The sequence below is a fragment of the Sus scrofa genome, chromosome 6 (genome assembly GCF_000003025.6).
Source record: "Sus scrofa isolate TJ Tabasco breed Duroc chromosome 6, Sscrofa11.1, whole genome shotgun sequence".
NCBI classification, from domain to species: Eukaryota; Metazoa; Chordata; class Mammalia; order Artiodactyla; family Suidae; genus Sus; species Sus scrofa.
In genome coordinates this window covers 63,952,682-63,974,832 of record NC_010448.4, presented here as the reverse complement: position 1 = coordinate 63,974,832, position 22,151 = coordinate 63,952,682, and the positions used below count along the sequence as shown (strand labels likewise).

The 22,151-nt window shown below is 60.7% G+C and overlaps 3 protein-coding genes across 6 annotated transcripts in view; 2 read left to right on the top strand and 1 right to left on the bottom strand.

The window, feature by feature from the left end:
- Positions 521-5,395, top strand: TMEM52 (transmembrane protein 52). Of its 3 annotated transcripts, none has more exons than XM_021095198.1 (5): positions 521-628; positions 715-758; positions 888-929; positions 1,625-1,752; positions 1,855-5,395. In XM_021095198.1, the coding sequence occupies exons 1-5, from the start codon at positions 563-565 to the stop codon at positions 2,043-2,045; spliced, it is 471 nt and encodes a 156-aa protein (XP_020950857.1). In that variant the 5' UTR covers positions 521-562; the 3' UTR covers positions 2,046-5,395. The 3 variants fall into 3 exon arrangements, with proteins under 3 accessions (XP_020950857.1, XP_020950855.1, XP_020950856.1); XM_021095196.1 differs by having other exon boundaries at positions 522-628; positions 1,574-1,752; XM_021095197.1 differs by lacking the exon at positions 888-929 and having other exon boundaries at positions 522-628; positions 1,574-1,752.
- On the bottom strand, positions 2,860-4,474 carry CALML6 (calmodulin like 6). The gene is given in 5 exon segments (XM_021097588.1): positions 2,860-2,968; positions 3,042-3,070; positions 3,072-3,746; positions 3,890-4,017; positions 4,393-4,474. Coding segments are annotated over 5 exon segments (1,023 nt in total).
- Positions 17,319-22,151, top strand: part of GNB1 (G protein subunit beta 1) — a 90,360-nt gene continuing 85,527 nt past the window's right edge. Inside the window, exon 1 of one of the 2 annotated variants that reach the window (XM_021097493.1) lies at positions 17,319-17,340. The gene's annotated coding sequence lies outside the window, so the exon portion shown is untranslated. Of the gene's footprint in view, positions 17,341-17,381; positions 17,404-22,151 lie in introns of those variants that run through there. The other variant, XM_021097491.1, reaches the window with a different exon arrangement.

Below are 22,151 nucleotides of genomic sequence, written 5' to 3'. Positions count from 1 at the left end.
ACGCCGGGGTAGCTTCTCCCACGCCCCCAGAACAGGCAGACCACTCTGCACTTCCCTCAGCCCGACCACCAGGTGATGGAGAAAAGGGCAGAGGGCGGCGAGTGCCCCAGCGTCTTGACCTCTGTTAGCCTTCACCTGGAACCCTGGGGTGTGGGCCACGTGTGTTCTGTCCCCCAGCCCCCCCCAGCCCCACACCCCGTACAGACCCGGCCACAAATGTCCGAGGGGCGCCCCGGCCCACCTGGAACCCGATTACCGGATGCCAGGACAAAACTGCCCTCCTCCGCGTGGACCCAGGCTCCAGGGTAGGGCCGAGGCGCGGGGGATTTGGGGGCGGGGGAATCGGGCGTGTCCAGGAGGTAGAGCCCGAGTGGGAGGGGCCTCTAGGGGGCGCGGCTAACCTTGGGCAGAGGATTGGGGCGGGGCATCTGGGCAAAGCGACGCGGCCAGCCCTCCAATGGACGGGTCTCCCGAGGGCGGTGTCTTGCGCTGGGCGTGGCCTGGGGCGGGGCTCCTATAAAGCAGCGAGGCCGCCCGGTTCGCGTTCCCGTCGGCGCCGAGCATGTTCGCTGGGCCGCCGGCTTCCCGAGGGGTCCTGCTGCTGCCGCCGCTCCTGCCGCTGCCGCAGGTGGGTCGCCGGGCGCTCGACTAGGGCACCATGGGGCGGGTCTGCGCTTGGCGCGCCCCGGCCCGGACGCATCCCTGTCCCCACAGGTGGCGCTGAGCTTCGCGGAAGGCAGCTGCGACCCCTCGGACCAGTAAGTTGGGGGATTGGGGTGGAAGGAGGGAGCAGCGTTCCGGCCCCTCCCCGGGCGGGGGTGGGGAGGTTCGGGCCGGGCGGTCGGCCGGGCCCCGCCCCGCCTGCTCCAGGTGCTGCTGTCCCGCAGGTGCCCGCCCCAGGCCCGCTGGAGCAGCCTGTGGCACGTGGGGTAAGTGGAGGTCGCGGCGCACACCCAGGTGCGCGGGTTCACCCCGGGCCAAGCCCACCAGACCCCCACCCTGCCTGTCTCTGTCCCCATCCTGGGCCGCTGACGGGAAGGCAGTGGGGCCCTCGGCAGCCTCGCAGGTCCACCCCCCCACCCCCCGCCTTCCTCCCCCAGCATCAGGGGTGACCTCCGCTGTGGGTCCTCAGGACTGAAGACAACTCCCGCCTCCCCCACCCCCCATCCCCCACCCAGGGCCCTGGGCGAGCTTCCCTTCCTAACCTGCTGCCCAGCTCCCACTCCCTCATTCCCGGCCCCTGTGGGAGGCCCCTGTGAACACGGTCGTTAGTCTGGGCACAGTATTGTGCAGTCAGCCTGGGACAGGGTGTCCTGGGAGTGAGCCCAAGGCCACTTGTGGCCAGCCTGGAGAGACAGCCAGGGCCAGCCCAGCAGCAGGAGGCCAGGATGGGCCGGCTCCTCAGGCCCAGCTCTGGCCAGGAAGGAGGTCTCTGGCCTGCAGAGACAGTCCCTGGCTTTCTTTTATCCTGCGCATTGCCTTCTCTTGAGCGCCTGGGCTGTGACCCCCTGCCCCGGCCCCAGGAGTGGCCAGGGGTCAGTCCAGTGGTAGGGCCTTGCTCCTCCCTGCCCAGGCTCATCCTGCTCACTGTCCTTCTGCTGCTGCTGTGCGGGGTCACGGCCAGCTGCGTCCGGTTCTGCTGTCTCCGGAAGCGGGCGCACACCCAGCCACACCTGCCACCAGCCCCTCAGCCTTGCGACCTGACGGCCATCCGCTTGGACAGTGACAGCCCTGTGCACAGCACTGTGACTTGTGAGTGCCTGCAGACCTCCCCTGGTGGCCCTCCTGCCTGCAGGGGTGCTAGGGGGCTGGCGAGGGCCAGACCCAGCCACACACCGTTCTGGTTCCCTGCAGCCTACAGCTCCGTGCAGTACCCGCTGAGCACACGGCTGCCCCTGCCCTTTGGGGAGTCGGACCTCGACTTCTTGACCCCTCCTGCCTACAGCCCGCACGCCCCCGACCTGCCACCCTCCTACGATGAGGCCATCAGGATGGCCAAGACCAGACAGGAAGAGCCAGCCCCCTCCCTGGGGCCTCATGCCTAGAGACTCCTGCAGGCCCCAGGAACTGGACCATGGTGCCTGGCAACCCTGGCTGTAGCCCTGGTGCCCCCCGGAGGGGACGGGAAAGCCCCCTGAGCCTCCCCCTGCCACCAGCCTCTGTGCTCACAGGGGACTGTGCCAGGGCTCTTGGAGCTGGGGACCCCCAACCCACCCCCACCATCCTTCCCCCAGGAAGGCCACCATCCAGCACAGTGCTGCAGCCCTGGCCTCGTTGCTGTGTGACGCTGGGCAGCCGAGCCAGCCAGCCCTGTGTTGGCCACACGCGCGCGCGCACAGGCTGCTACGCTCAGCCCTGGCCCCCGGCCCAGCCTCAGCCCAGAGAAGGCCCCACAGGGCTAAGGGTCTGCTGTGACGTCCGCTGCTTTTTGGGGAGAGAATAAAGTTGGTACCTAAGTGGTCTCCACACAGAGGAAGGGGCTCGGGGAGGGGCCCTCGGGCAGCCTCCTCCGGCGGCAGGGAGGCGGGCGGGTGCATGGTCCTCAGCCTGCACCCAGCCTGGCCCTCCCGCTGCTGTCTGCTGTCCCACAGAAGGGACGGGCTGGCCCTGGGAGACCCTCTCCCACCTCCAGCCCCACATCTTTGCCGTCCCGACGAGGACACCGAGGCACATGTTATGGCTGGAGCATTTATTCACCCTGGAGTGGGCTGGGGGCGGATGCGAGCAGCAAGCAGCCTTCCTCCAGGCAGGCCTCCCCCGGACGCGGCGGCTGCTCCTACTGGACCAGCTTGAAGGACTCCCCCGTCATCATCGCCTCGAACTCTGAGAGCAGAGGGACCGGCTCCTGGGGCCCGGCCGTCACTCACCCTCGTAGTTGATGGTCCCGTCCCCACCCTTGTCCGCCTCCTTCGTCATCTGCTCGGCCTCCACCTCCTTGAGGGGCTCCCCGGCGTTCATGAGCACGGACCTGCCGCAGCCCCGCGCTGAGTGGCCGCCGGGGGGGCGCCCGCCCCCGACCCACCCCGACGGCCCGGCCCTACTTGAGCATGTCCCAGTCGATGCAGGATGCAGCCCTTGCCTTCCTTGTCGAAAACGCGGAAGGCCACCCTGAGCTCATGCTCCTGGTTCTGCGCCTTCTCCCGGGACACGCCCATCAGGGCCAGGAAGCTGTCGTAGCTGAAGAAGCCTTTCTCTGCAGGGAGCAGGCAGCAAGGCCTGGGTGAGGGTGGCACAGCACCCCCCCCCCGCCCAGGGCTGCCCCGGCCGGCCTCACTGTCCCGGTCCACGTCCTTGGCCATGGAGGCCAGCTCGCTCTTGGTGGGGTTGATGCCCAGTAGGCCCATGAGCCACACCAGCTCTCCCGTCTTCACCTGCCCGTTGCCCTCCTCATCAAACATCTCAAAGACGCCCCTGTAGTCCTTGATCTGCTCCGCCGTCAGGCGCTCTGTCTGTGGGGACACGGGCCCAGGCTCACCAGGGGCCCCTCTGCCCTCTGGCCAGGGGAGGCGGGAGGCCCCGGGACAAGGGGCATGTGCACCCTGCCCCAGCCCACAGCAGGCTTCAGACCGGGCAGCCCAAGTGGTGGCTCTTGAGCATGGAAGGGGCCCGAGATGGGGCCAGGCCAGCAGGAGGGCTGCAGTGGACAGCGAGCCCAGGTGAGGGGCGGCACGGGCTTCCAGGGCCCCAGCATCCCCGAGGGGCGACCCAGCACCTGGCCACCCCTGCCCGGCCACTTCCAAGGCAGCCTAGGAAAGGGCTCTTCTGCCCTGGCCCCCAGAGCAGGCCCGGCATCTGTGCTGGCAGGGCTGGGCCATGGGCCCCCCTACCCCGTGCTCTCTGTCCAGCTCCGCTCGGCATCTTCCTTAGGTTCCCAGAGGGACCCTCAGACCATCAGGCGCAGCCCCAGCTCCTGCTCGACCCCCCGGCCAGCTCCCTGGGGGCTCTGCGGGGCACCAGGAGCAGCCTTACCATGTCTGCGGCCAGCTGAGAGGACACTGCACGGGGCCCCCGGAGGTGCTGTGGGCAGACTACAGGGGCAGCGGGGGCAGCCGAGTTTCAGCCGAGCCGGGGGCCTGGGGTCCCTGGGGTCCAGATTCCAGGAGCCTTGTATGGGCAGGAGCTCCTGTCGGCTCTATTTTGGGAGCTGGCCCTTCCTGCCTTCCTTGGCCTGAGCGGCCCCTCACCCCAGGGCTCCCTCTCCCACCCCGGGTCCCAGCCAAGGCCCTCCTGGGCGGCAGCGAGGAGGGACACCGGGGCCCAGGGTGGGGAAGGGGCTGTTCCCTTTTCGCCACATCAGCCTTCTCCCACCATCCTGCAGTGGGAGCCCCACAGTCTGTAGCCACCTCTGTGAGAGTTCCCGTCAAATGGCCCCATGGCCTGGCGACCCCTCACCCCCCAGGGCCCGGCAGGGGGCTGGCACTCTGCAGGCACCCTCTAAAGCCGGTTCATCCAGGCCCCCTCTGCGGCCCCCCATCCCCACCCCCGTACGGTCCAAGGAGAAGCCAGCCGGCCGTGAGCTGGGGCCGGAGCAGACAGGACCAGAGGGCCATGCTGACCACAGGGAGGCCATGCCAGGTTCCCCGTGGGCGGTCAGGGGCTATTCTGGTGTTTCTCAGGGAAACCTGGCCTCCTTCCACTCAGAACAGCAAAGCTGGCTCCTCAGGGAGCCCCCTGGGCGGGCTCTTTAGCAACAAGACACCGCAGCAGCACACGCACCCCTGCACACGTGTGCTCAAACACACACGCGCATGCACACACACACACACTTGCCCTGTGACCGCCTGATGAGTCTGAGCAGGTGAGGTGGCCCCCGCCCGGCCAGCCCAGCTGCCAGAATATGGAGACGGCGAGGATGCCTCCCCCCCAGGCCTAGGACAGCTGCTGAGGCCGCAGGATTTGTGCTGACGGGGACAGAACGGCTCCAGCGGGCACCAGGCCAGCGCCTGGGACAGAGAAGCAGCTCTGGGAGCCCTGCCTTCATCCTGGCTGCTCCCAGCCTCAGCTTCAGGCTTGTGATGGTGACAAGAGACCGTCCCACCCTTTCCCTCAAAAATCCTCAAACCATTTCAACGGTGCTAGTCACGCCTCTGCACCCAGAGCATGCGGGAAGAGGAGAGCTGGCGGGGGGCCGCCCGGAGGCGTGGGGGCCCGGGGGCCACCTTTACCTGGCATCAGCCAGGCTGCGAGCCAGGCGTGGGCTCAAACGCTCGGCCAGGTGCTGCTATGAACATGAACTTTTCCAAACGTGCACGACTGCGGCACTGAAATTAGCATAAAACTCCTCAGAGAAGGGCACGAACATACGCTGACCATCTATCGTGAACCACACTCTTTGTTCTGTTCTGACTATTTCTGGGACAGAGCACATCACATAAAATTAGTCATCTTAACTGTTTTAAAGTGCAGCAGAACCTCTATGTGCCTTGTTATTGGGCGGATGTCCAGAACTTTCTCACCTTCCCAGACTGAAACTCTCCCCACTAAACACTCACCCCAGCCTGACACCCGCCCCTCTCCCTTCTGTCCATGGATCTGAGGCTTCCAGGGACTTTTTGCAAGTGTCATCAGACAATATTTGTCCGTTTGTGCCCAGCCTGTTTCCCTCAGCCCAAGTCCTCTAGGTCCATCCCGCGGAGCAGGCAGCAGGCGCGGACACTCTTTCTTCAGTTGAAAGCGTTTCATTGCGTGGCTAGACCGCATTTTGCGTCCCCATTAATCCGTAGACGTGCGGGCTGCTTCCAGCTCTTGGCTGCCGTGAATGACGCATGGGCAGGTGTGAAGGGTCTTCTAGATGTGATTGGCCTTTAAATCCAGACTCTCGGGAAAACAGGTGACCCTTGTCATATGGGTGGGTCCCATCCAGGGTGGGGACGGTCCCCAGGAAGACGGGTCCTGCCGGCGAGCCACCCCTGGACCCAAGCTCTTCCTCACGTCCCCAGCTGGCTGGACAGCCCTGCCATCCCACAACCTTGAGAGACAATTCCTGAAAATAAATCAGTCTCTCTCTCCCTCCCCGCTCCTTCCCTCCCTTCTCCCTCCCCCACCCCCAGTAGGTCTCTCTCCAGAGACCCAGGAAGGTGAGACATCCTCCAGGCACCTGGGCGGCTGTGCACTGGCCCCAGGGCCGCCGTCCCCACTACAGGGCAGGCGATGTGTTCTCTGGATGGGGCTGTGGGCGCAGAGGATGGCTGAACTTGCAGACTGAAAACCTGGCCAGGGCGAGGTGAGAGGCTGCGTGTATATTGGATTACCACCAAAGAATAAAACATCACTGTGTGTTAAAGCACAGCATCGACAGAGTGGAGAGGCAACCCACTGGAAGGGAAAAGATGCTTGCCAATTATATATCTGATAAGGCATCGATACCCAGAAAATGTGAAGAAATCCTTCAACTCAACAAAAATAACCTAATTCAAAAATGGCAAAGGAGGAGTTCCCTTGGTGGCACAATGGGTTAAGGATCTGGCGTTGTCACTGCTGTGGCTCTGTTTTCAGCTTTGTCCCGGGACTTTCGCTGGCTGCAGGTGTGGCAAAAAAAAAAACAGTGGGTGAAGGAGTTGACGAGACGTTTCTCCAAGGAAGCCCGACAGGTGGCCAGTAAGCACACGACAAGATGCTCAGCACTGCTAACCATGGGGACAGCACAGCAAGACCACCTCACGCCCATCAGGAGCCGCCACCAAGAACGGAAGACAAGGAGTTCCCTGGTGGCCAGCGGGTTGAGGATTCCACGATGTCACTGCTGTGGTGTGGGTTCCATGATCAGCCCAGGAATTTCCACATGCCGCAAGTACAGCCAAAAAAAAACCCCCAAAACAAACCAAAAATCAGAAATAAGAAGTGCTGGAGTTCCTACTGTAGCACAACAGGATAGGCGGCATCTTGGGAGTACTGGGAGGCAGGTTTGATCCCCGGCCTGGCACAGAGGGTGAAGGATCCGGCATTGCCACAGCTGTGGCTTGGGTCCTGACTGGGGCTCAGATCTGATCCCTGGCCCAGGAGTTCCATATGCCCCAGAGTAGCCAAAAAAGAAAAAAACAAGAGGTGTTGGTGAGGATGTGGAGAAATTGGAACCTGTGCGCGGCTGCTGGGCACGTCAAATGCAGAAGCTGCTGTGGAAGACAGCGTGGCGCTTCCTCACCTCAAAGGAGTAGACCTGGGAGCTCCTGCTGTGGCGCAACGGGATCGGCAGCATCATGGGAGCGCTGGGTCGCAGGCTTGATTCCCAGCCTGGCACAGCAGGTTAAGGAACAGGTGTTACCGCAGTGGCGTGGCTCAGATCTGAGACCTGGCCTGGGAGCTCCACATGCCAGGGGGCGGCCAAAAAAAAGCAGACCTAGAATTACTATATGACCCAGCCATTCCAATTCCATGCATGTTCCCCAAAGGCTTGAAAGCAGGGACTCAGCAGGTACTGCCCACCGTGTTCACAGGAGCTAAAAGGTCAAAAAAACCAAAAGTCCACTGGTGGGTAGATGGACAAACAAAACATGGGGTGTGTGTGTGTGTGTGTACATGCGTGTGTACATGCATGTGGGGGGGATATACATTGATATGTATGCATATATGATGGTTAATATTTCATGCCCACTGGGCTGGCCTCAGAGCACCCAGCAGCTGGGAGTGTGACTGGGATGGCCTCTCTGGAAGAGGATGGGATGGAGTCTGCGGATGAGCGTGCGTGAAAACCACGGCCCTTCTCAACACAGGCGGGCACCACCCAGTCTGGGCAGGGCCCAGATGGAACAAAAAGCAGGAGAGGGCGGATCTCCTCTTCACCGGCTCTGGGACACCCACCTGCCCTGCCCTCGGACATGGAGTCCTGACATCAGCCTCCGACTCAGACGGAATCATGTCACCTGCTTCTCTGGGCCTCCAGCTGGCAGTTGGCGGGTCTTCTCTGCCCCCATAATCACATGAACCAACGCCTGTAGTAAATCTCCCCATCTTATACGTCAGGACACAAATAAAAATTCTTTGGCCACACCCATGGCATATGTAAGTTGCCAGGCCAGGGATAGAATCCACACCATGGCAGCCACCCAAGCCTCTACAGTGACAATAAGTGAATTTTTAAAAGCTCATCGCTATATATTTTACACCTCTCTTTAGATATAGAATCGGTTATTATGTGTACAAAGTTACTCTTTTCTCTGGAGAACCCTAATATAATATACAATGGAATTATCACTATCCAGCCTTAAAAGAAAGGAAACTCTGACCTCCATGACAACATGGATGAAACTTGAGGACATTGTGCTCAGTAAAATAAGCCAGTTATAAAAAGGCAAATACTCAATTTCCATTTAGATGACATCCCTGAAGTCATGACATTAATAAAGACAGAAGGTAGAATGGTTGTTGCCATGGGCTGGCGGAGGGAGGAATGAGGACTTCGTGCTAAGAGGGGACGGAGTTTCAGTTTTACATGCCGAGAAAGTTCTGGAGATGGTGGCGATGGTTGTGCAGCAATATGAATGTGCTTAATGCCTCTGAGCTGCGCACTCAGAATGATTAAAATGGGAGAGGCTCAGAGGCAAGGAATCGGACCAGCATCCACGAGGCTGTAGGTTCTGTCCCTGGCCTCGCTCAGTGAGTTAGGCATCCAGCACTGCCGTGGACCTTCAGTGTAGGTCACAGACGTGGCTCGGATCTGGCGTTGCTGTGGCTGTGGTGTAGGCCGGTGGCTACAGCTCCGATTGGACCCCTAGCCTGGGAACCTCCGGATGCTGCGGGTGCAGCCCTAAAAAAGACAAAAAATGGGGGGGGGCCAGTTCCCTTATGGCTTAGGGGTTAAAGATCTGGTGGTGTCATTGGTGTTGCACGGGTTCAAGCCCTGGCCCAGGAACGTCCGCATGCTCTTCGCACAGCTAAGAACAGAAGAAAAGAAGGTTAAAACGTTAAAATTTTTTTTTTCTTTTTGCCATTTTTTGGGCCACTCCCGCAGCACATGGAGGTTCCCAGGCTAGGGGTCGAATCAGAATTGTAGACGCCAGCCCACGCCAGCGCCACAGCAACGTGGGATGCAAGCCTCATCTGCAACCTACACCACAGCTCACGGCAACGCCGGATCCTTAACCCACTGAGCAAGGCCAGGGATCGAACCCTCAACCTCACGGTTCCTAGTCGGATTCGTCAACCACTGAGCTACGATGGGAACTCCTAAACTCTTAACATTTTTGTTGTGTGTATTTTGACACCACAATGAAAATAAGTAAATATCCATGAGTTCATTTTGATACAAATGACTGAATAAATCATGTGGAGGAGAAGCGTTAGAGCACCTGCAGAAGAATTCCAAATCATTCATGCAGATGTTCCCCCTCAAAAAAGGGCGCACGGACCCCACTTCTTCATTGCGATTTCCTTCCAAAGAGGATGGAAAGGCCCAGGGAGCGGGGTCAAGGTCACAGCGGTGGGTCCTGTTGAGGGGATGCACCCTCACCACGATGCCATGAGAAGGACACTGTACCTCTCTGGTCTTCCTTCCAAAACCAACAGCCCTACCAGACAGATGCCCCGACCCGCACTCAAAACCAACTGACTAAGTCATTAAAGGCACGGGAGTCTGAGAACCTGCCGCAGCCAATTTAATGCCACCCAGGGCAGAGGAAGAACCGGATGTGGGGTCCTGGAACAGAGAGAGTCCGCTAGGTAAAAACCAAGGAAATCCCAACCGAGTGTGGACTTCAGTTAATAATGTGCCTTTCTGGCCTATTAATCATGAATGTGAACTGCGCTAATCTAGAGGAAACCTAGGTGACGAGGGTGGCGCTGTCTGTAGTCTCAGCAAGGTCTAAATCTAAAACGAGAAATCCAAGATACACCAATCGGTAACATGCTGCCGTTTAAAACAATCGCCACTTAGGGAGTTCCTGCTGCGGTACGGTGGGCTAAAGATCCGGCTCGTCTCTGCGGCAACACCAGTTCGCTCCCCAGCGTTAAGGACCCCGCGTTGCTGCAGCTGCCCCACGGATTCTGTCCCCCGGCCAGGAACTTCCATGAGCCGCACTGGGGTGGGGGGAAGAGACGCCCCTCAAAAGGCGTTAAATGGACTAACTGGATAAAAACAAATTTCAGATGCTCTCTGTCCACAGACACAACCTACAGAGAGAGGCTGGACATGGGATGCGCTGAGCCGGAGAGGCTGACTGTCCCCGCCCTCCAGGGCCCAGCATCCCACCCGCCCCTCTGCACCCTGCACGTGGCGCGCTTGCTCACGCTCTTGCTGAGTCTGGGGGCGCAGCCTCAGAACATCCTTTTCAAGCAACACAGCATTGCCCTAAAAAACGAATCTCAACGTTAAACATAGGCCTCAAACTGACCACCTTCTTCGACTCCGGAGATTTCGATTAATGTCGAAATCAAGAGCAGGAGAAACAGCTGAGTTGAAAGGAGTTGTTTTCGGAGTTCCCGTCGCGGCTCAGTGGTTAACGAATCTGACTAGGAACCATGAGGTCGCGGGTTGGATCCCTGGCCTCGCTCTGAGGGTTAAGGATCCGGCGTTGCCGTGAGCTGTGGTGTAGGTCGAAGATGCGGCTTGGATCTGGCGTTGCTGTGGCTCTGGCGAAGGCCGGCGGCTTACAGCTCAGATTAGACCTCTAGCCTGGGAACCTCCATATGCCTCGGGTGCGGCCCTAAAAAGGCGAAAGACAGAAAAAACGAAAAAAGAAAAGAAAGGAGTTGATTTCGCGAAGAGCGGGAAGGGGGCGCTGCTAGTTACCAGCCCCGAAAACTGTGGACGGTTTTAGGAAACTCAAGCCTGTTTCGGAACTGGGCACCGTGGCCTTCCGGGATCTTTCTGAGGAAGGCCAGACCCCCAGCCCACCCAAGAGGACGCGGTCGGGAGGGCAGCCTCGGCACCCCCGGCCCCGCCCCAGTCCGGCCCTGCCCTGCGCCCCGCCCCGCCCCTCCACCTCGCCCCGCCCAGCGCCCGCCCCGCCCCGCCCCGATAGGCCCCGCCCCCAGCCCTCCGCTAGGCCCCGCCCCATCCCCGGCCCGGAAGCGGCGCGCCGGGCGTCCACTCCTTGCGGCTGCACCAGGCGGCGCCCGCGGGCCGCGCGCAGCCAAGGCCGGGTGTGCGGCGCGGCGGGCCCTGGCGTTTGCGGTCGGCCCTCCAGAGTTTGGAGCAGGGCGGGGTCGCCTTTCCAGGCCTCCTGCTCGGCCATTTTCCAGCCCTCTTTCCAAAAGGCCGCCCTCCGAGCCTCACTAGTAAGCACAAAAATAGGCGCAAGTATTCTTTTCTTTCACCTGTGCGGTGGCTTGTGGGTGGTGGGGCAGGGTGCCCACTGCCGCTCACCTCGGGCTGAAGCCTGAGTGTTCAGACCCCTGGAGAAGCACCCCTGTCCCCAGACGGTCCTTCGCACCAGGCAGACCCCCCACGGCCCCACTTTACACTAGGACAGGAGCAGGCCCTGGACTGGTGGGCACAGCCTTGTCATCCTGAGACCCTGGCCGGCCTGCTCGGGAGCTGGGGCCCACTGCTCTGCCCAGCTGCCGTGTGACCCAGGGTGGCCCCTGCTCTGCCCAGGCCCCGGGGGCGCACAGCCGACCCTGGCGGCCCTCTGCTCTCTGCCCCCTGCTCCCCTGCAGGGCTCAGGGGTCTCACTGTTCTGAGGGCTCTTCCTTCCTTGTCCCCCTTGGTCCTGCTTGCATGTGACAACAGCAAGGTCATTTTGTCCAAAGGAGAAAAGAGGTTGTGAATGCAGCAAGAGCCTCTGCCTTCTCTGGACCCACTGGGCCCAGCGGCCAGAGGGCAGCAGGAACCTTGAGGTCTGTCCTGCACAGAAGGGACTGGGGCTGGAGGAGGGGAGCCCCCTTGCTGCCTCTCCACAGAGCCTGGCCTTGAGGGCTGCACCTGCAGACCTCGGCACGCAGGGCCAGCCAGGAGGGGTGGGGCACCCGTGTCCCTGGCCTCAAGAGTGCCCCAGGTGGCGCCCGGTGGGGTTGACCACAGCCCCTCACAAGCATTCTCTGTGGAGACTTCCTCCCCAGGGTCTGTCTCAGAGACCTGGACACCTCAGTGTCCACCCAAGCAAGACCTGACCCCCGCAGCCACCAGGGGCTGCTGTAGGGCCAATGGGACAGGATAGACAGGTCTTAGAAGTCTAATGCCACAGGCTGAGCCACCCCCAGAGACCCCAGAGCAGGCCTGGGAGGAGCCCTGGGCATCTGCCCAGGGGAATGTGGCGGGGGCCAGCAGGCCCCAGATGGACGTCACAGCGAGAGCTCCAGGGCCCCAGCTCCTGGCAGCACCCCCCTTGCGTGCCCAGCCATGCCTGCCGGTTTCCAAAACACCCAGTGCCTGCCCCAGGAGGGGTAGCCTGGGGTCCTGCTGGTGCTCTGTGCTCTGCCTGGCACTCTGCTGCTTGGGGTCCTGGCCCCCCAATTCCTCTTCCCCCTCCTCGGGCCACACACATCCGGGGCTTCAAGACCACTGCCCTGCAACTCTGCCTGGCTCAGCTCACGGCCTGGGGCCTGCCTCCCATGGCCCCTTGGAAGCACATCTTGCATCACCTCCCAGGTGGCAGGTGGGCTGGGCCTTGGGGACAGGACTCTTGACAAACAGCCCTCAAGCCCTGGAGGCAGTCCCAAGGGAAGGAGAGCTGCGCCCTCAAGACCGAGGTCCCCCAGTGAGGACTGCCAGGCTGAGGCTCTGGGGCTGGGGTTTGGGGGTGCTGCAGGGGGGGCTGGGGCTGGATATCCCTGCAGAAGGGAGATTGCTGTCCCCCCACTACCAGGCCTGCCTCAGGGCGGACACTGGTGCCTGGTCTGAATGTAAAGTGCCCATGTGACTTGGAGCAGAGACTGGGGCAGAGGGCAGGTGGTGGTAGCAGAGCACAGGACCCAGTGACCCCCCTCTTGCTCTTCCTGCTGGTCCAGCCCACACTGACCTGCAGATACCCCCAAAACTACCCAGATACCACCTCGTTTCAGAAGGCATCTTGGGGATGTCCCTGGCTCCTAGTCCACTGTCCTTCCACTCACTCCCCAGCTGTTGGGACATACACCCTGGTGCCACCCCTGACTCCTCTGTGCCCCTGCCCCTGAGCCACCACACGCCCCGTCACCCTGGGTACCTAGCCCTGCTCATGCCATTGTGCTGCCCTACATAGGCTTACCTGCCCCAAAGCGGCCAGAGGGGTCACAGTCCTGCTCAGACCCCCCCAATAGTCCCTGTCACCTCACAGCAGGACCTGCCCTCCTCATTGCCACAGGACCTAAGTAAAGTGACCACTGACTAGGGCGGAAGGACTGAGCCACCAACACAGCCTCTTCCTGGAACTTACATTTTTCTTAAGAAGTAGCTGATAAATATGCCATTGCTCTTTGTTGTGGGGTTTTTTTTTTTGTTTGTTTGTTTTTTTGGTTTGTTTTCAGAGAAATTTTAGCCATTCCTCAAACTCATACAGAATTATAAGGAACCCTGGGTAGCTGAAATAAGCTTTAAAAAGACTAGAGTTGAAGGACTCAAACTTCCCAATTTAAAACCTATTACAAAGCTACAAAGATCAAAAGAGTAGTGCTGATATAAAGACAAACTCAGGCCAATGGAATAGAATAGAGATCCCCGAAATAAACTGTAATGCATATGGTCAAATTATTTTTGACAAGGGTGTCAAGACCATTCAATGGGGAAAGGACAGCTTTTTCCATAAATGGTGTTGGGAAAACTGGATATCCACTTTCAAAAGAATAAATATGAACCCCTACCTCACACCATGTCATACTAAAGTCAACTCAAAATGGAGGGACCTTAATTTAAAGCTTAAAACCATAAAATAAATTCTTAGAAAAAAACACAGGAGTAAATCTTCATCAACTTAGATTTGGCAATGGCTTCTTGTCTCCAACACCAAAAACAAAGCAACAAAAAAAAACAAAAGAGGAAAAAGATAAATTGGACTTTATCAAAATTAAGAACTTCTGGAGTTTCCTGGTGGCTTAGCAGGTTAAGGCTCTGACATCGTCCCTACTGTGGCTCACTGCTATATTGTTCCCTGCTATGGCTCCAGTACAGCCTTGGCCTGGGAACTTCCTCGTTCTGTGGACACGGCCAAAAATAAAAAAATAACTTTGTGCATCAAAGGACATTATCGATAGAGTGAAAAAATGATAGAACGGGAAAATATATTTGCAAAATTACGTATCTGATAAAGGTCTCAGTTTCAGAATTTGCAAAGAACTCTTATGTCTCAACAACAATCACCACATCAGAAAACAAATTCAAGAAAGGACAAAGGAGGAGTTCCCGTCGTGGCTCAGTGGTTAACCAATCTGACTAGGAACCATGAGGCTGCAGGTTCCATCCCTGGCCCTGCTCAGTGGGTTAAGGATCCACGTTGCCATGAGCTGTGGTGTGGGTCGCAGATGTGGCTTGGATCCTGCATTGCTGTGGCTGTGGTGTAGGCCGGCGGCTGCAGCTTCTATTGGACCCCTAGCCTGGGAACCTCCATATGCCGCGGGAGCAGCCCAAGAAATGGCAAAAAGCCAAAAAGCCAAAAAAAAAAAAAAAAAAAAAAGGGAAGGACAAAGGAGACGTTCCCACCATGGCAAACTGGGTAAAAGATCCACTGCTACCACAGCTATGGCGTGAGTTATAGCTGTGGCTCAGATTCTCTCCCCGTCCTGCCCTGGGAACTTCCGTGCGCTGCGGGTGTGGCCTATAAAGAAAAAAGGCGGGGATGGGCAACAGACTTGAGCAGACGTTTCTCCAAAGAAGCCATACACGTGGCCAATCAGCAGATGAAGAGGTGCTCTGGTCCCTAGTCACTAACCAGAGCAGGCAAAGCAAATGAGAGGCCACTTCCCACTTGCTGGAGTGGCTAGAATCAGAAAGACAGACGGGGTGTTCCCGTTATGGCTCAGTGGTAACAACCCAACTAGGATTTGTGAGGACGTGGGTTCGATCCCTGGCCTCGCTCGGTGGGTTAAGGATCCGGCATTGCTGTGAGCTATGGTGTAGGTTGCAGACGCAGCTCAGATCTGGCCTGGCTATGGCATAGGCCGGCAGTTGCAGCTCCGATTCAACCCGATTCAACCCGTAGCCTGGGAACTTCCCTATGCCTCAGGTGTATTCTCTTTATGTGGCCCCAAAACGGGAAAAGAAAGGAAGGAAGATGGTAACTAGTCTCCATGTGGCTGTGGAGCATTGATGGTGGGAAGGTTAGATGGTTCAGCTGCTGGAGGAAACAGCTTGGCAGGTCTTCAGATTAAACACAGAGTCACCATGTGCCCTAGCAATCCCGCTCCTCGGTAAACATCCAACAGCGTGGAAAACAGATGTTCAAACAAACCCTGTACACTCATGTTCACAGCGGTGCTGTTCACAGCAGCCACGAGGGAGAGCAGCCCGCAAGCCCCTCTGTGGATGAATGATAAACACCCACGTACGGGCGCGCCGTGGATCATGCCGACCGAGGCGCTGACACTCACTCCAACACGGTTGATCCTTGAGAACAAGATGCTCAGTGAGAGAAGCAGCCTCAGAGGGACACAGGTCGTGTGATTCTGCTTGTGTGAAGTACCTGGAACAGCAAATCCATGGGGACAGAGAGCCGCCTGGGGGTGGCGGCAGGGAAGAGACTCCTCCACGGAGGTGGGGGGGGGAATTGCCTTTCCAGGTGACAAGAGATTCCAAGCTGGATGCAGGCGGTGGCTGCACAAAAGTGTGAACACAGCAAATGCCACTGAACTGTATCCTTCCGGAGGGTTAGTGGTAAACTGCACGAGACATGTATTTTCTCAGGAGGTAACGCCAAAGTGGGTGATGAGGCAGCAGCTTGTCTGGGGAAGCTCCGAGTCAGCAGGACTGTTCGAGGAGGCCCCCCGTCTGATGAGGGCGGTGGGCTGCCCTATGGGCAAGGATTTCCTGAGAGAGATTCAGGCCCTGAGATGAACTGGGGCTGAGTCCTTGCCCCCTCCCGGGTGGGCCAGCATGGTGGGGTCTTTCTGTTGGAACGGACAGTCCCTCCAGGTAGGTCCCTAAAAGGGACCTCGGGGTCATCAGGACAATGACCAGGATGCAGACCCAGAGGAAAGAGCCCTTCCTGCCAAGCACTCTGGGGGCTGGGCTATGCCCCCGTGTCAACACCTGGGTGGCCTGGGGGGGCAGGTGTCCTGCGGCGGTTCACGACACGGTATGGCATGTAATGTGGCCTGGCAGTGGTCCCGAAGCGGGAGGGCAGCTCTGGGCCTGGCGGCCTTGCGGACCCACATCCCTTCCCGTCTGCTCAGTGGCTGCCTGCCTGCAGGAAATGGCCCTGGGAGGCGACTTCGTATCAGGTGACCCCAGGCCAGCTTCCTGGCCTGAGCACCAGTCAGGCTCTGGGGCCTCCCCAGGCGGCCCCTGCTGTCTGGACAGGGCAGTGCGCCACAGGCAGCCCCTGCGCCGTCGCCCGGCTCCCTCCCCGCCGCTGAGGTCACAGGTGCAAGCTCTTTATCTGGCAGGTGCTGGCGGAGCCGAGTCCCACGGCTCCACCTGCGGGGAGAGGCATCCCTAGAACAGCAGGAGCAGCCTCCCCTAAGCAGTGGGAGGTGGGGCTGGGTCCAGCGGCCTGCCAGCAGCGCCCTCCCCTCCCAATGGTTCCTGTAGCTACCCGCCCCAGCCCCCAGCCCCTGCCCCTGTCTGCAGCGGCCCGGGCCTCCCCTACTCTGCCGCTGCAGGTGCAGGCAGAACCCTCTGTCAAGCCAGCCTGCTGCCCGGGTACGCTGGGCCAGCGAGGGTTGGGTCCCAGCTTCCTGGCAACAGGGACTCCTCCCTGAGTCTGTGCCCAGGCCTCTAGGTGGCACCTGAGGCCGGGCTGGGGAGAAGGGGGTGGGGGGCCCCAGGGCCCGCCCTCCCCGCGGCCCCGCCCCCGCCCTCCCCGCGGCCCCGCCCCCGCCCCCCGCCCCCCCATCGTCCCCCCCGCTGCGCTGGCGCGGGGGTCTCTGCCTCCCGCCCTCCGTCCTGGTCTCCGCGCTCCCGCCCGGCCCGGGATGTGCGAGGGCGTTTCTGGCGGCTGCACTCCGGACTGGGCGGGCGGCGGCGGCCTGGCCTTGTGCAGGCAGCTGGGGGAAGCGCCGGCGCCGAACAATTGCGGCCTCCCTGCCAAGGGCGCCGCCCAGCCCGGGAGAGGAAATGGGGCTGGGGGCTGGGCGGGCGGCCGCGCTGGCTGCCCCTCGGGGCGCCCTCGGTGCCCGCCTGAGAGGCCCTGGAGCCGCTGCGGGGGCGGGCGGAGCAGACCTGCCGCCCTCCGCCCTGCGTGCCGGCTCTGCCCCCAGCATCCGGTTTCAGGCGGAGCTGCCCAGCCTCGGCGGGGGAGCCAGAACCCGGCCCTGAGGGCCTTGGACCGGCGGCAGGTCGGCCTGGGGGCCGCCCCACTGCCTTTTCCCTGTCCCGAAGCCTCCCCTCCTGACGGCCAGGTGACAGCCCTTCCTCTGCTCGGGTCGTGCCAGCAGGGCCCGTGGGCCCCCAGAGCCTGCCTCCAGGGCTGCGGGAAAGCCGAGCCCAGGCCTCTCAGAACCATGCTGGGGTCTCGGGTGCACGTGGCTGCGAAGCTGGGGGCAGGAGGCTGGCCCAGCAGGAGCCCCAGCGGCCTGGCTGCATCCGGCTGAGCCTGAGGCCCAGGGTCTGCTCATTCCCTGAGCCTGTCATCACCCCTTTACAGATGAGCTGGTTAAGCTGCTACCCTGAGTGCTGGCTGCTCCAACTTGTGTGTGTGTGTGTGTGTGTGGTGTATGGCATGTGGTGTGCAGTGTGGGGTGTGTGTGGTATGGTATGTGGTGTATGTGGGGTGTGTGTATGTGGGTTTTGATGTGTGTGTTGTGTGTGGGGGGGTATGTGGCATGTGTGGTATGTGGCGTATGTGGTGTGTGTGTGTTGTGGGGGGGGTGTGGTATGTGGGGGGTGTGGTATGGGGGGGTGGCGTGTGGTAGGTGGTGTGTGTCCAGGCAGGACACTGAAAAGCCCCCGTGGAGGTTTGCTGGAGGCGGGCTTTCCAACCCCGCAGTCAGGGTTCTGCAGCAGAGGGGCTGCTGCTCCTCAGGGACCCCCAGAGCAGAGTGGCCCCCTGTCGGGCCCCCACTGAGGCCACCTGGTCCCGGGTTCTAGCCCACCTAGGACTGCCCCTCTGGGAGTGGCCCGGAGGCTGCTTGGACCTCCCTAGGGTGTCGGCCCCAAATCTGGGGGGGGGGGACAAGCTGCCCACCCCGGGGCAGCCCCTCCTCCAACCCCACGTGGCACTCCCAAAGCCCCATGGCCATGGCCCCCCCACGTTTTGGTGTCCCCCACGAGGGATGACTGGTTCAGGACCAAAGGTGGGTACAGGCTTGAAGGTCAGCATGATGGGGGGCTTGGGGACAAGGGACATGTCATGCCCTTGGAGAGAGAGGGGCTGCTGCTTCCACTGCCCAGGGGAAGGTGTGCAGAGGTCCTTCTAGGTCGGCTGGCGGCCAGGGGGCCCAGGCCATCCCCCTTCCCAAGGCGGATGCAGTGCCCTCTGCCTGCCACACCAGTCCTGGGCTCTGGGGCCCTGACTACCCTGGCCACGTCCACCTCGGCCTGGCCCCTTCCTGGGCTCTGAGGCTGCCTGCCCTGGGGTCTGCTTGACTGTCACCTCCCTGGGCACCCCCCATCGAACTGTGCCCCTGCTCTCCCGTGCCCCCAACAGGCCTGCCCCTGCCAGGGAGCCATGGGTGGGTGCGCCACCCAGGGAGTTGTGCTGAGAGAAGGACCGGGAGCCTCCTGGCTGTGTGGCCCGTTCTACTGGCCAAGCCTGCCTCTGGAGGCCCACGGGAACTCGGGCTCTGATCACCTACCTTCCGCCCAGCCCCCTTCCTCGTCCTCGCCCTCGTACTCCAGGGCCTGGAGGCGCACTTACTGGAAGCAAGGTTAGGATGGCCCTGGGTGGAGAAGCAGACGCTGCTCAGTGGGACAAGACAGATGCTGTGGGCACCGCCCCCTGCAGCTCTGAGACCCTAAAAGCCTGGCTTGGAGCGTGGCCCCCGGGAGGGGGTCCTGGCCTTGTGCACAGATTGTTTGAATAATTCAGATTTAAGAGACCTACTTTCCCGTCAGAGCTCTTCCTGCTGCAGAGCAGATGGGGCAGGGGCATCTGAATTATGCATTCTGCTCCCCAGGTTTTTAGTGAGGGCTGGGCACCAAGCCAGGCACTGTCCCCTCAGGCCCAGCTGGCCGGGCCCTTGCTGAGTAGGCTGAACGGACCACAGGCTGGTCTCAGAGCCATTTGTCTAGAGAGCCAGGGTTCTCTGCGGGGGTCAGGAGAAGCCTGGGCTCCTGGCTGGGCGCAAGCTCTGCCTGAAAGCACCCTGACTGACACCCCACCGAGGAGCGTGCTGGGTCGCAGGTAGGGGCCAAGAACAGCCAGAGGCCTGGAGGGTGGGGCAGGGAGAGCCGGGGCCCCAGAGCCTCCTCCAGACCCTTGAGGTCATGGGGCCCCAGCCAGCCAGAAACCAGAAGCTGTCATGGGCTCCTGAGAGCGGACCAAGGCCCCAGGCAGGTGTCTAGGGCTCTGACACCTGGGGACCCTGACACCTGGGGGCCAGATGCGGATGAGGCCTCAGGCTGCTAGGGAACTGGGAATAAAGGCCCAGGGTCCCCTGTTCCTTCCTGGCTTCCCCTCAACTTTGCCCCTCACACCCAGTCCATAAACACATAAACAGGATTCCAGGCCCTGGCCACAGGGCAAGGCCCTGCCACGCCCTGCAGATTAGCTAGGGGCCACAAGGCTGCACCCCAAGGTCTTAGAGAGCTGGGCAGGCTCCGGCCTGGGGTCCTCGTGCTTGGCCTTGCCCTGCAGCCCTGCTGGAACGGGGAATGGGCCTGGCCAGGCCAGTGGTAGCCTGAGGCATGGGGAGCCCTGGGCCTACCCTGCCAGGCCTCCTGCTGCCAAGTCAGGCCAGCTCTCAGGTGGGCATGCAGGGACCCAGAATGGCAGAAGGGTCCTGAGGGCCCCTCAGGTCTCCTGCCACCCCCACAACCGCAGAGCTGCCCCATAGAGACCGCTTGCCCAGGGCCCTCCTCTGCTCTGCTGCTGGGCCTGCCCCTCCACCTTCACATCTCTCCTCCTCTTCCCTCTTCTCCCTCCTTCCCCCTTTCTCCTCACTTTCCCTCCCCCCCTTCATCTCTACTTTCTCAAGTTCTGGGCTTAGGTGGGCATGGCCAAAGACCTGCTGGATTCTGAGGAATGTCTCTGACCCTCTGACCCTGGAACATTGGGACCACTGTTTCTGGGACCCAACTGCCCATGCCCAGGACACCCGTCCTTCAGACTTTGCATCATCTTGAGCAAAGAACTCCACCTCCTCTTGAGCACTGGGCAGTGCTTCGGTCCCTACCCCAGCCCTTGTCCTGGACAGTGACCACTCCCCGCTTCCCACAAACGGTCCATGCTCTAGAACACAGAGTCGTACCCACACCCCTTCGACCCACTCCAAGAACATTCCCTGAGGACCCACTGTGTGGCCTATGCCCTCCTTGGTGGGTGGAGCAGCAGGCAAGGGAGTCAAATCCAGTCTTCAGCAGGGGAGCTGGGCAAGGTGCCAACAACCTGTGTGTGAATCCCATGGGGTCACAGGAGCCAGAGCAGCTCTTCGGGGCAAGGGCAGGTTGGGGAGATGCCCTGTGGAGGCGACTGGAGGTTATGAGAGAGACCCTCCCAGGCAGATGGAGCCACAAAGACCAAAGGCCAGAGTGTGAAACGTGGTGACTGTGTGTTTAAGGACAGAGAGAAACCAGACGAATGACAGTGAGGAGGACAGAGCACAGGGACCTGGGGCCACGAGAGTTGTCAATGGTTTTAATCAGAAGAATGGTAAGGCTGACATTCAGTCCTCACTCAGGTGAGCAAGGTGGACCTCTCTCTGAGGTCAGCGCCCAGGCGGGGTGGCAGTGAACATAGTAGGTCTATGTACATATACATGTATGCCTGTCCATGCATGTGCTCCTTCTCTGCCCACTCACTGGCACTAGAAGCAACGACACTCCAGTAGCAGCAAGCACACCCAGACCCTAGATTTTGGCTTCTAACCACCATTCCCCACTGAAAGGAAACAGGGTTCCTTGGAGAAATGGTTGACTTTAGGGCTGGGGCAGGAAGGTCTGAAACAAACCTGGAGCTTCCTGTGCCAGGAATTGAGGAAAGGCTCCAAGGACGCGGGGACATGTTTCTTTGCTGGTAGGAAGGACCAGGGGAGGGGGAGGGATAGGGAGGACAGCTCTTGAGTGGGTGGGAAGTTATGGGCTCCATGCTGGAGTGGAGGGCTACCCTAGACAGAGAAGCAGACAGGCGCGCGCACGCGCGCACACACACACACACACACACACATCCATCAGCTTCAGCCTGGAGACAGGCTAGGGAGGGAGAGGGCGACAGGGCCCTTTGAGGTTGTGGCCAGTTTAAGAGCACCACCGCATTGCTAGGGGTGTCCCCGCCTCCTTTTAGCGCAGTGGTACAGGCTTGGAAGAGGAGTGATCCTGGATTTGGTCTGGAAAGGGCAGCACTGGGAGCTGAGGTGGTCGGAAGGGAGTCATGAGGGTTGGGGGCTGCAGGCTCTTGCAGTGAAGTCGTCTGTTAATGGGGTGGGAAACTTAGAATTTGAGAGCCAGAAGTCAGGAGGAAAGGTGGGAGTTTGTGGGCGCCACGAATGGACATTCAGGTTTCTAAGAACGCTGGAAACTTCTTCTGGTTGAAGCCACACTGCTTGCAGGTGCCCAGATCACATGAGCCCCACCGGCTCCTGGGAGGATGGGCCCTGTCCCTGGGCTGCAGGGCGTCCACTCTGTGCGGGCAGAAGCGGGGCGTCCCAGAGGCCGACCTGGTCCAGTGCGGTGTGGGTCAGCCTGGGCTGGGGGTATGCATGCCCGGGGGCCGGTGGTGGGTGTGTGCGGGGTGGAGAGTGCAGATGCAGGGCACGGGGTAGGGTGGCAGGCTCCTGCCCTGCGGCCTACACCCACCTCTACCTGCCTGGGAACCAAGCGGGTCCGTAGCGGGCACGCCCACGCCAGCGCGGAACCCCGCAGCCGGCCCCTGGGACGGGCCAGGCCTCGCGGCTCCGGGAGGTGGCCGTGGTGGTGGTGGTGTGGGGTCCACGACGGCCTGGCGCGGCCCCTTTAAGCGGTTCGCGCACGCGCGCGGGGTCGGCGCCGGGGC

Excerpts from the sequence above, each read along its gene's own strand:
- TMEM52 (XM_021095196.1), top strand. The coding sequence starts at position 563 with ATGTTCGCTGGGCCGCCGGCTTCCCGAGGGGTCCTGCTGCTGCCGCCG. Across the intron at positions 629-714 it reads CGCTCCTGCCGCTGCCGCAG|GTGGCGCTGAGCTTCGCGGA; the intron begins GTGGGTCGCCGG and ends CTGTCCCCACAG. Across the intron at positions 930-1,573 it reads AGCAGCCTGTGGCACGTGGG|GCTCATCCTGCTCACTGTCC; the intron begins GTAAGTGGAGGT and ends CTCCCTGCCCAG.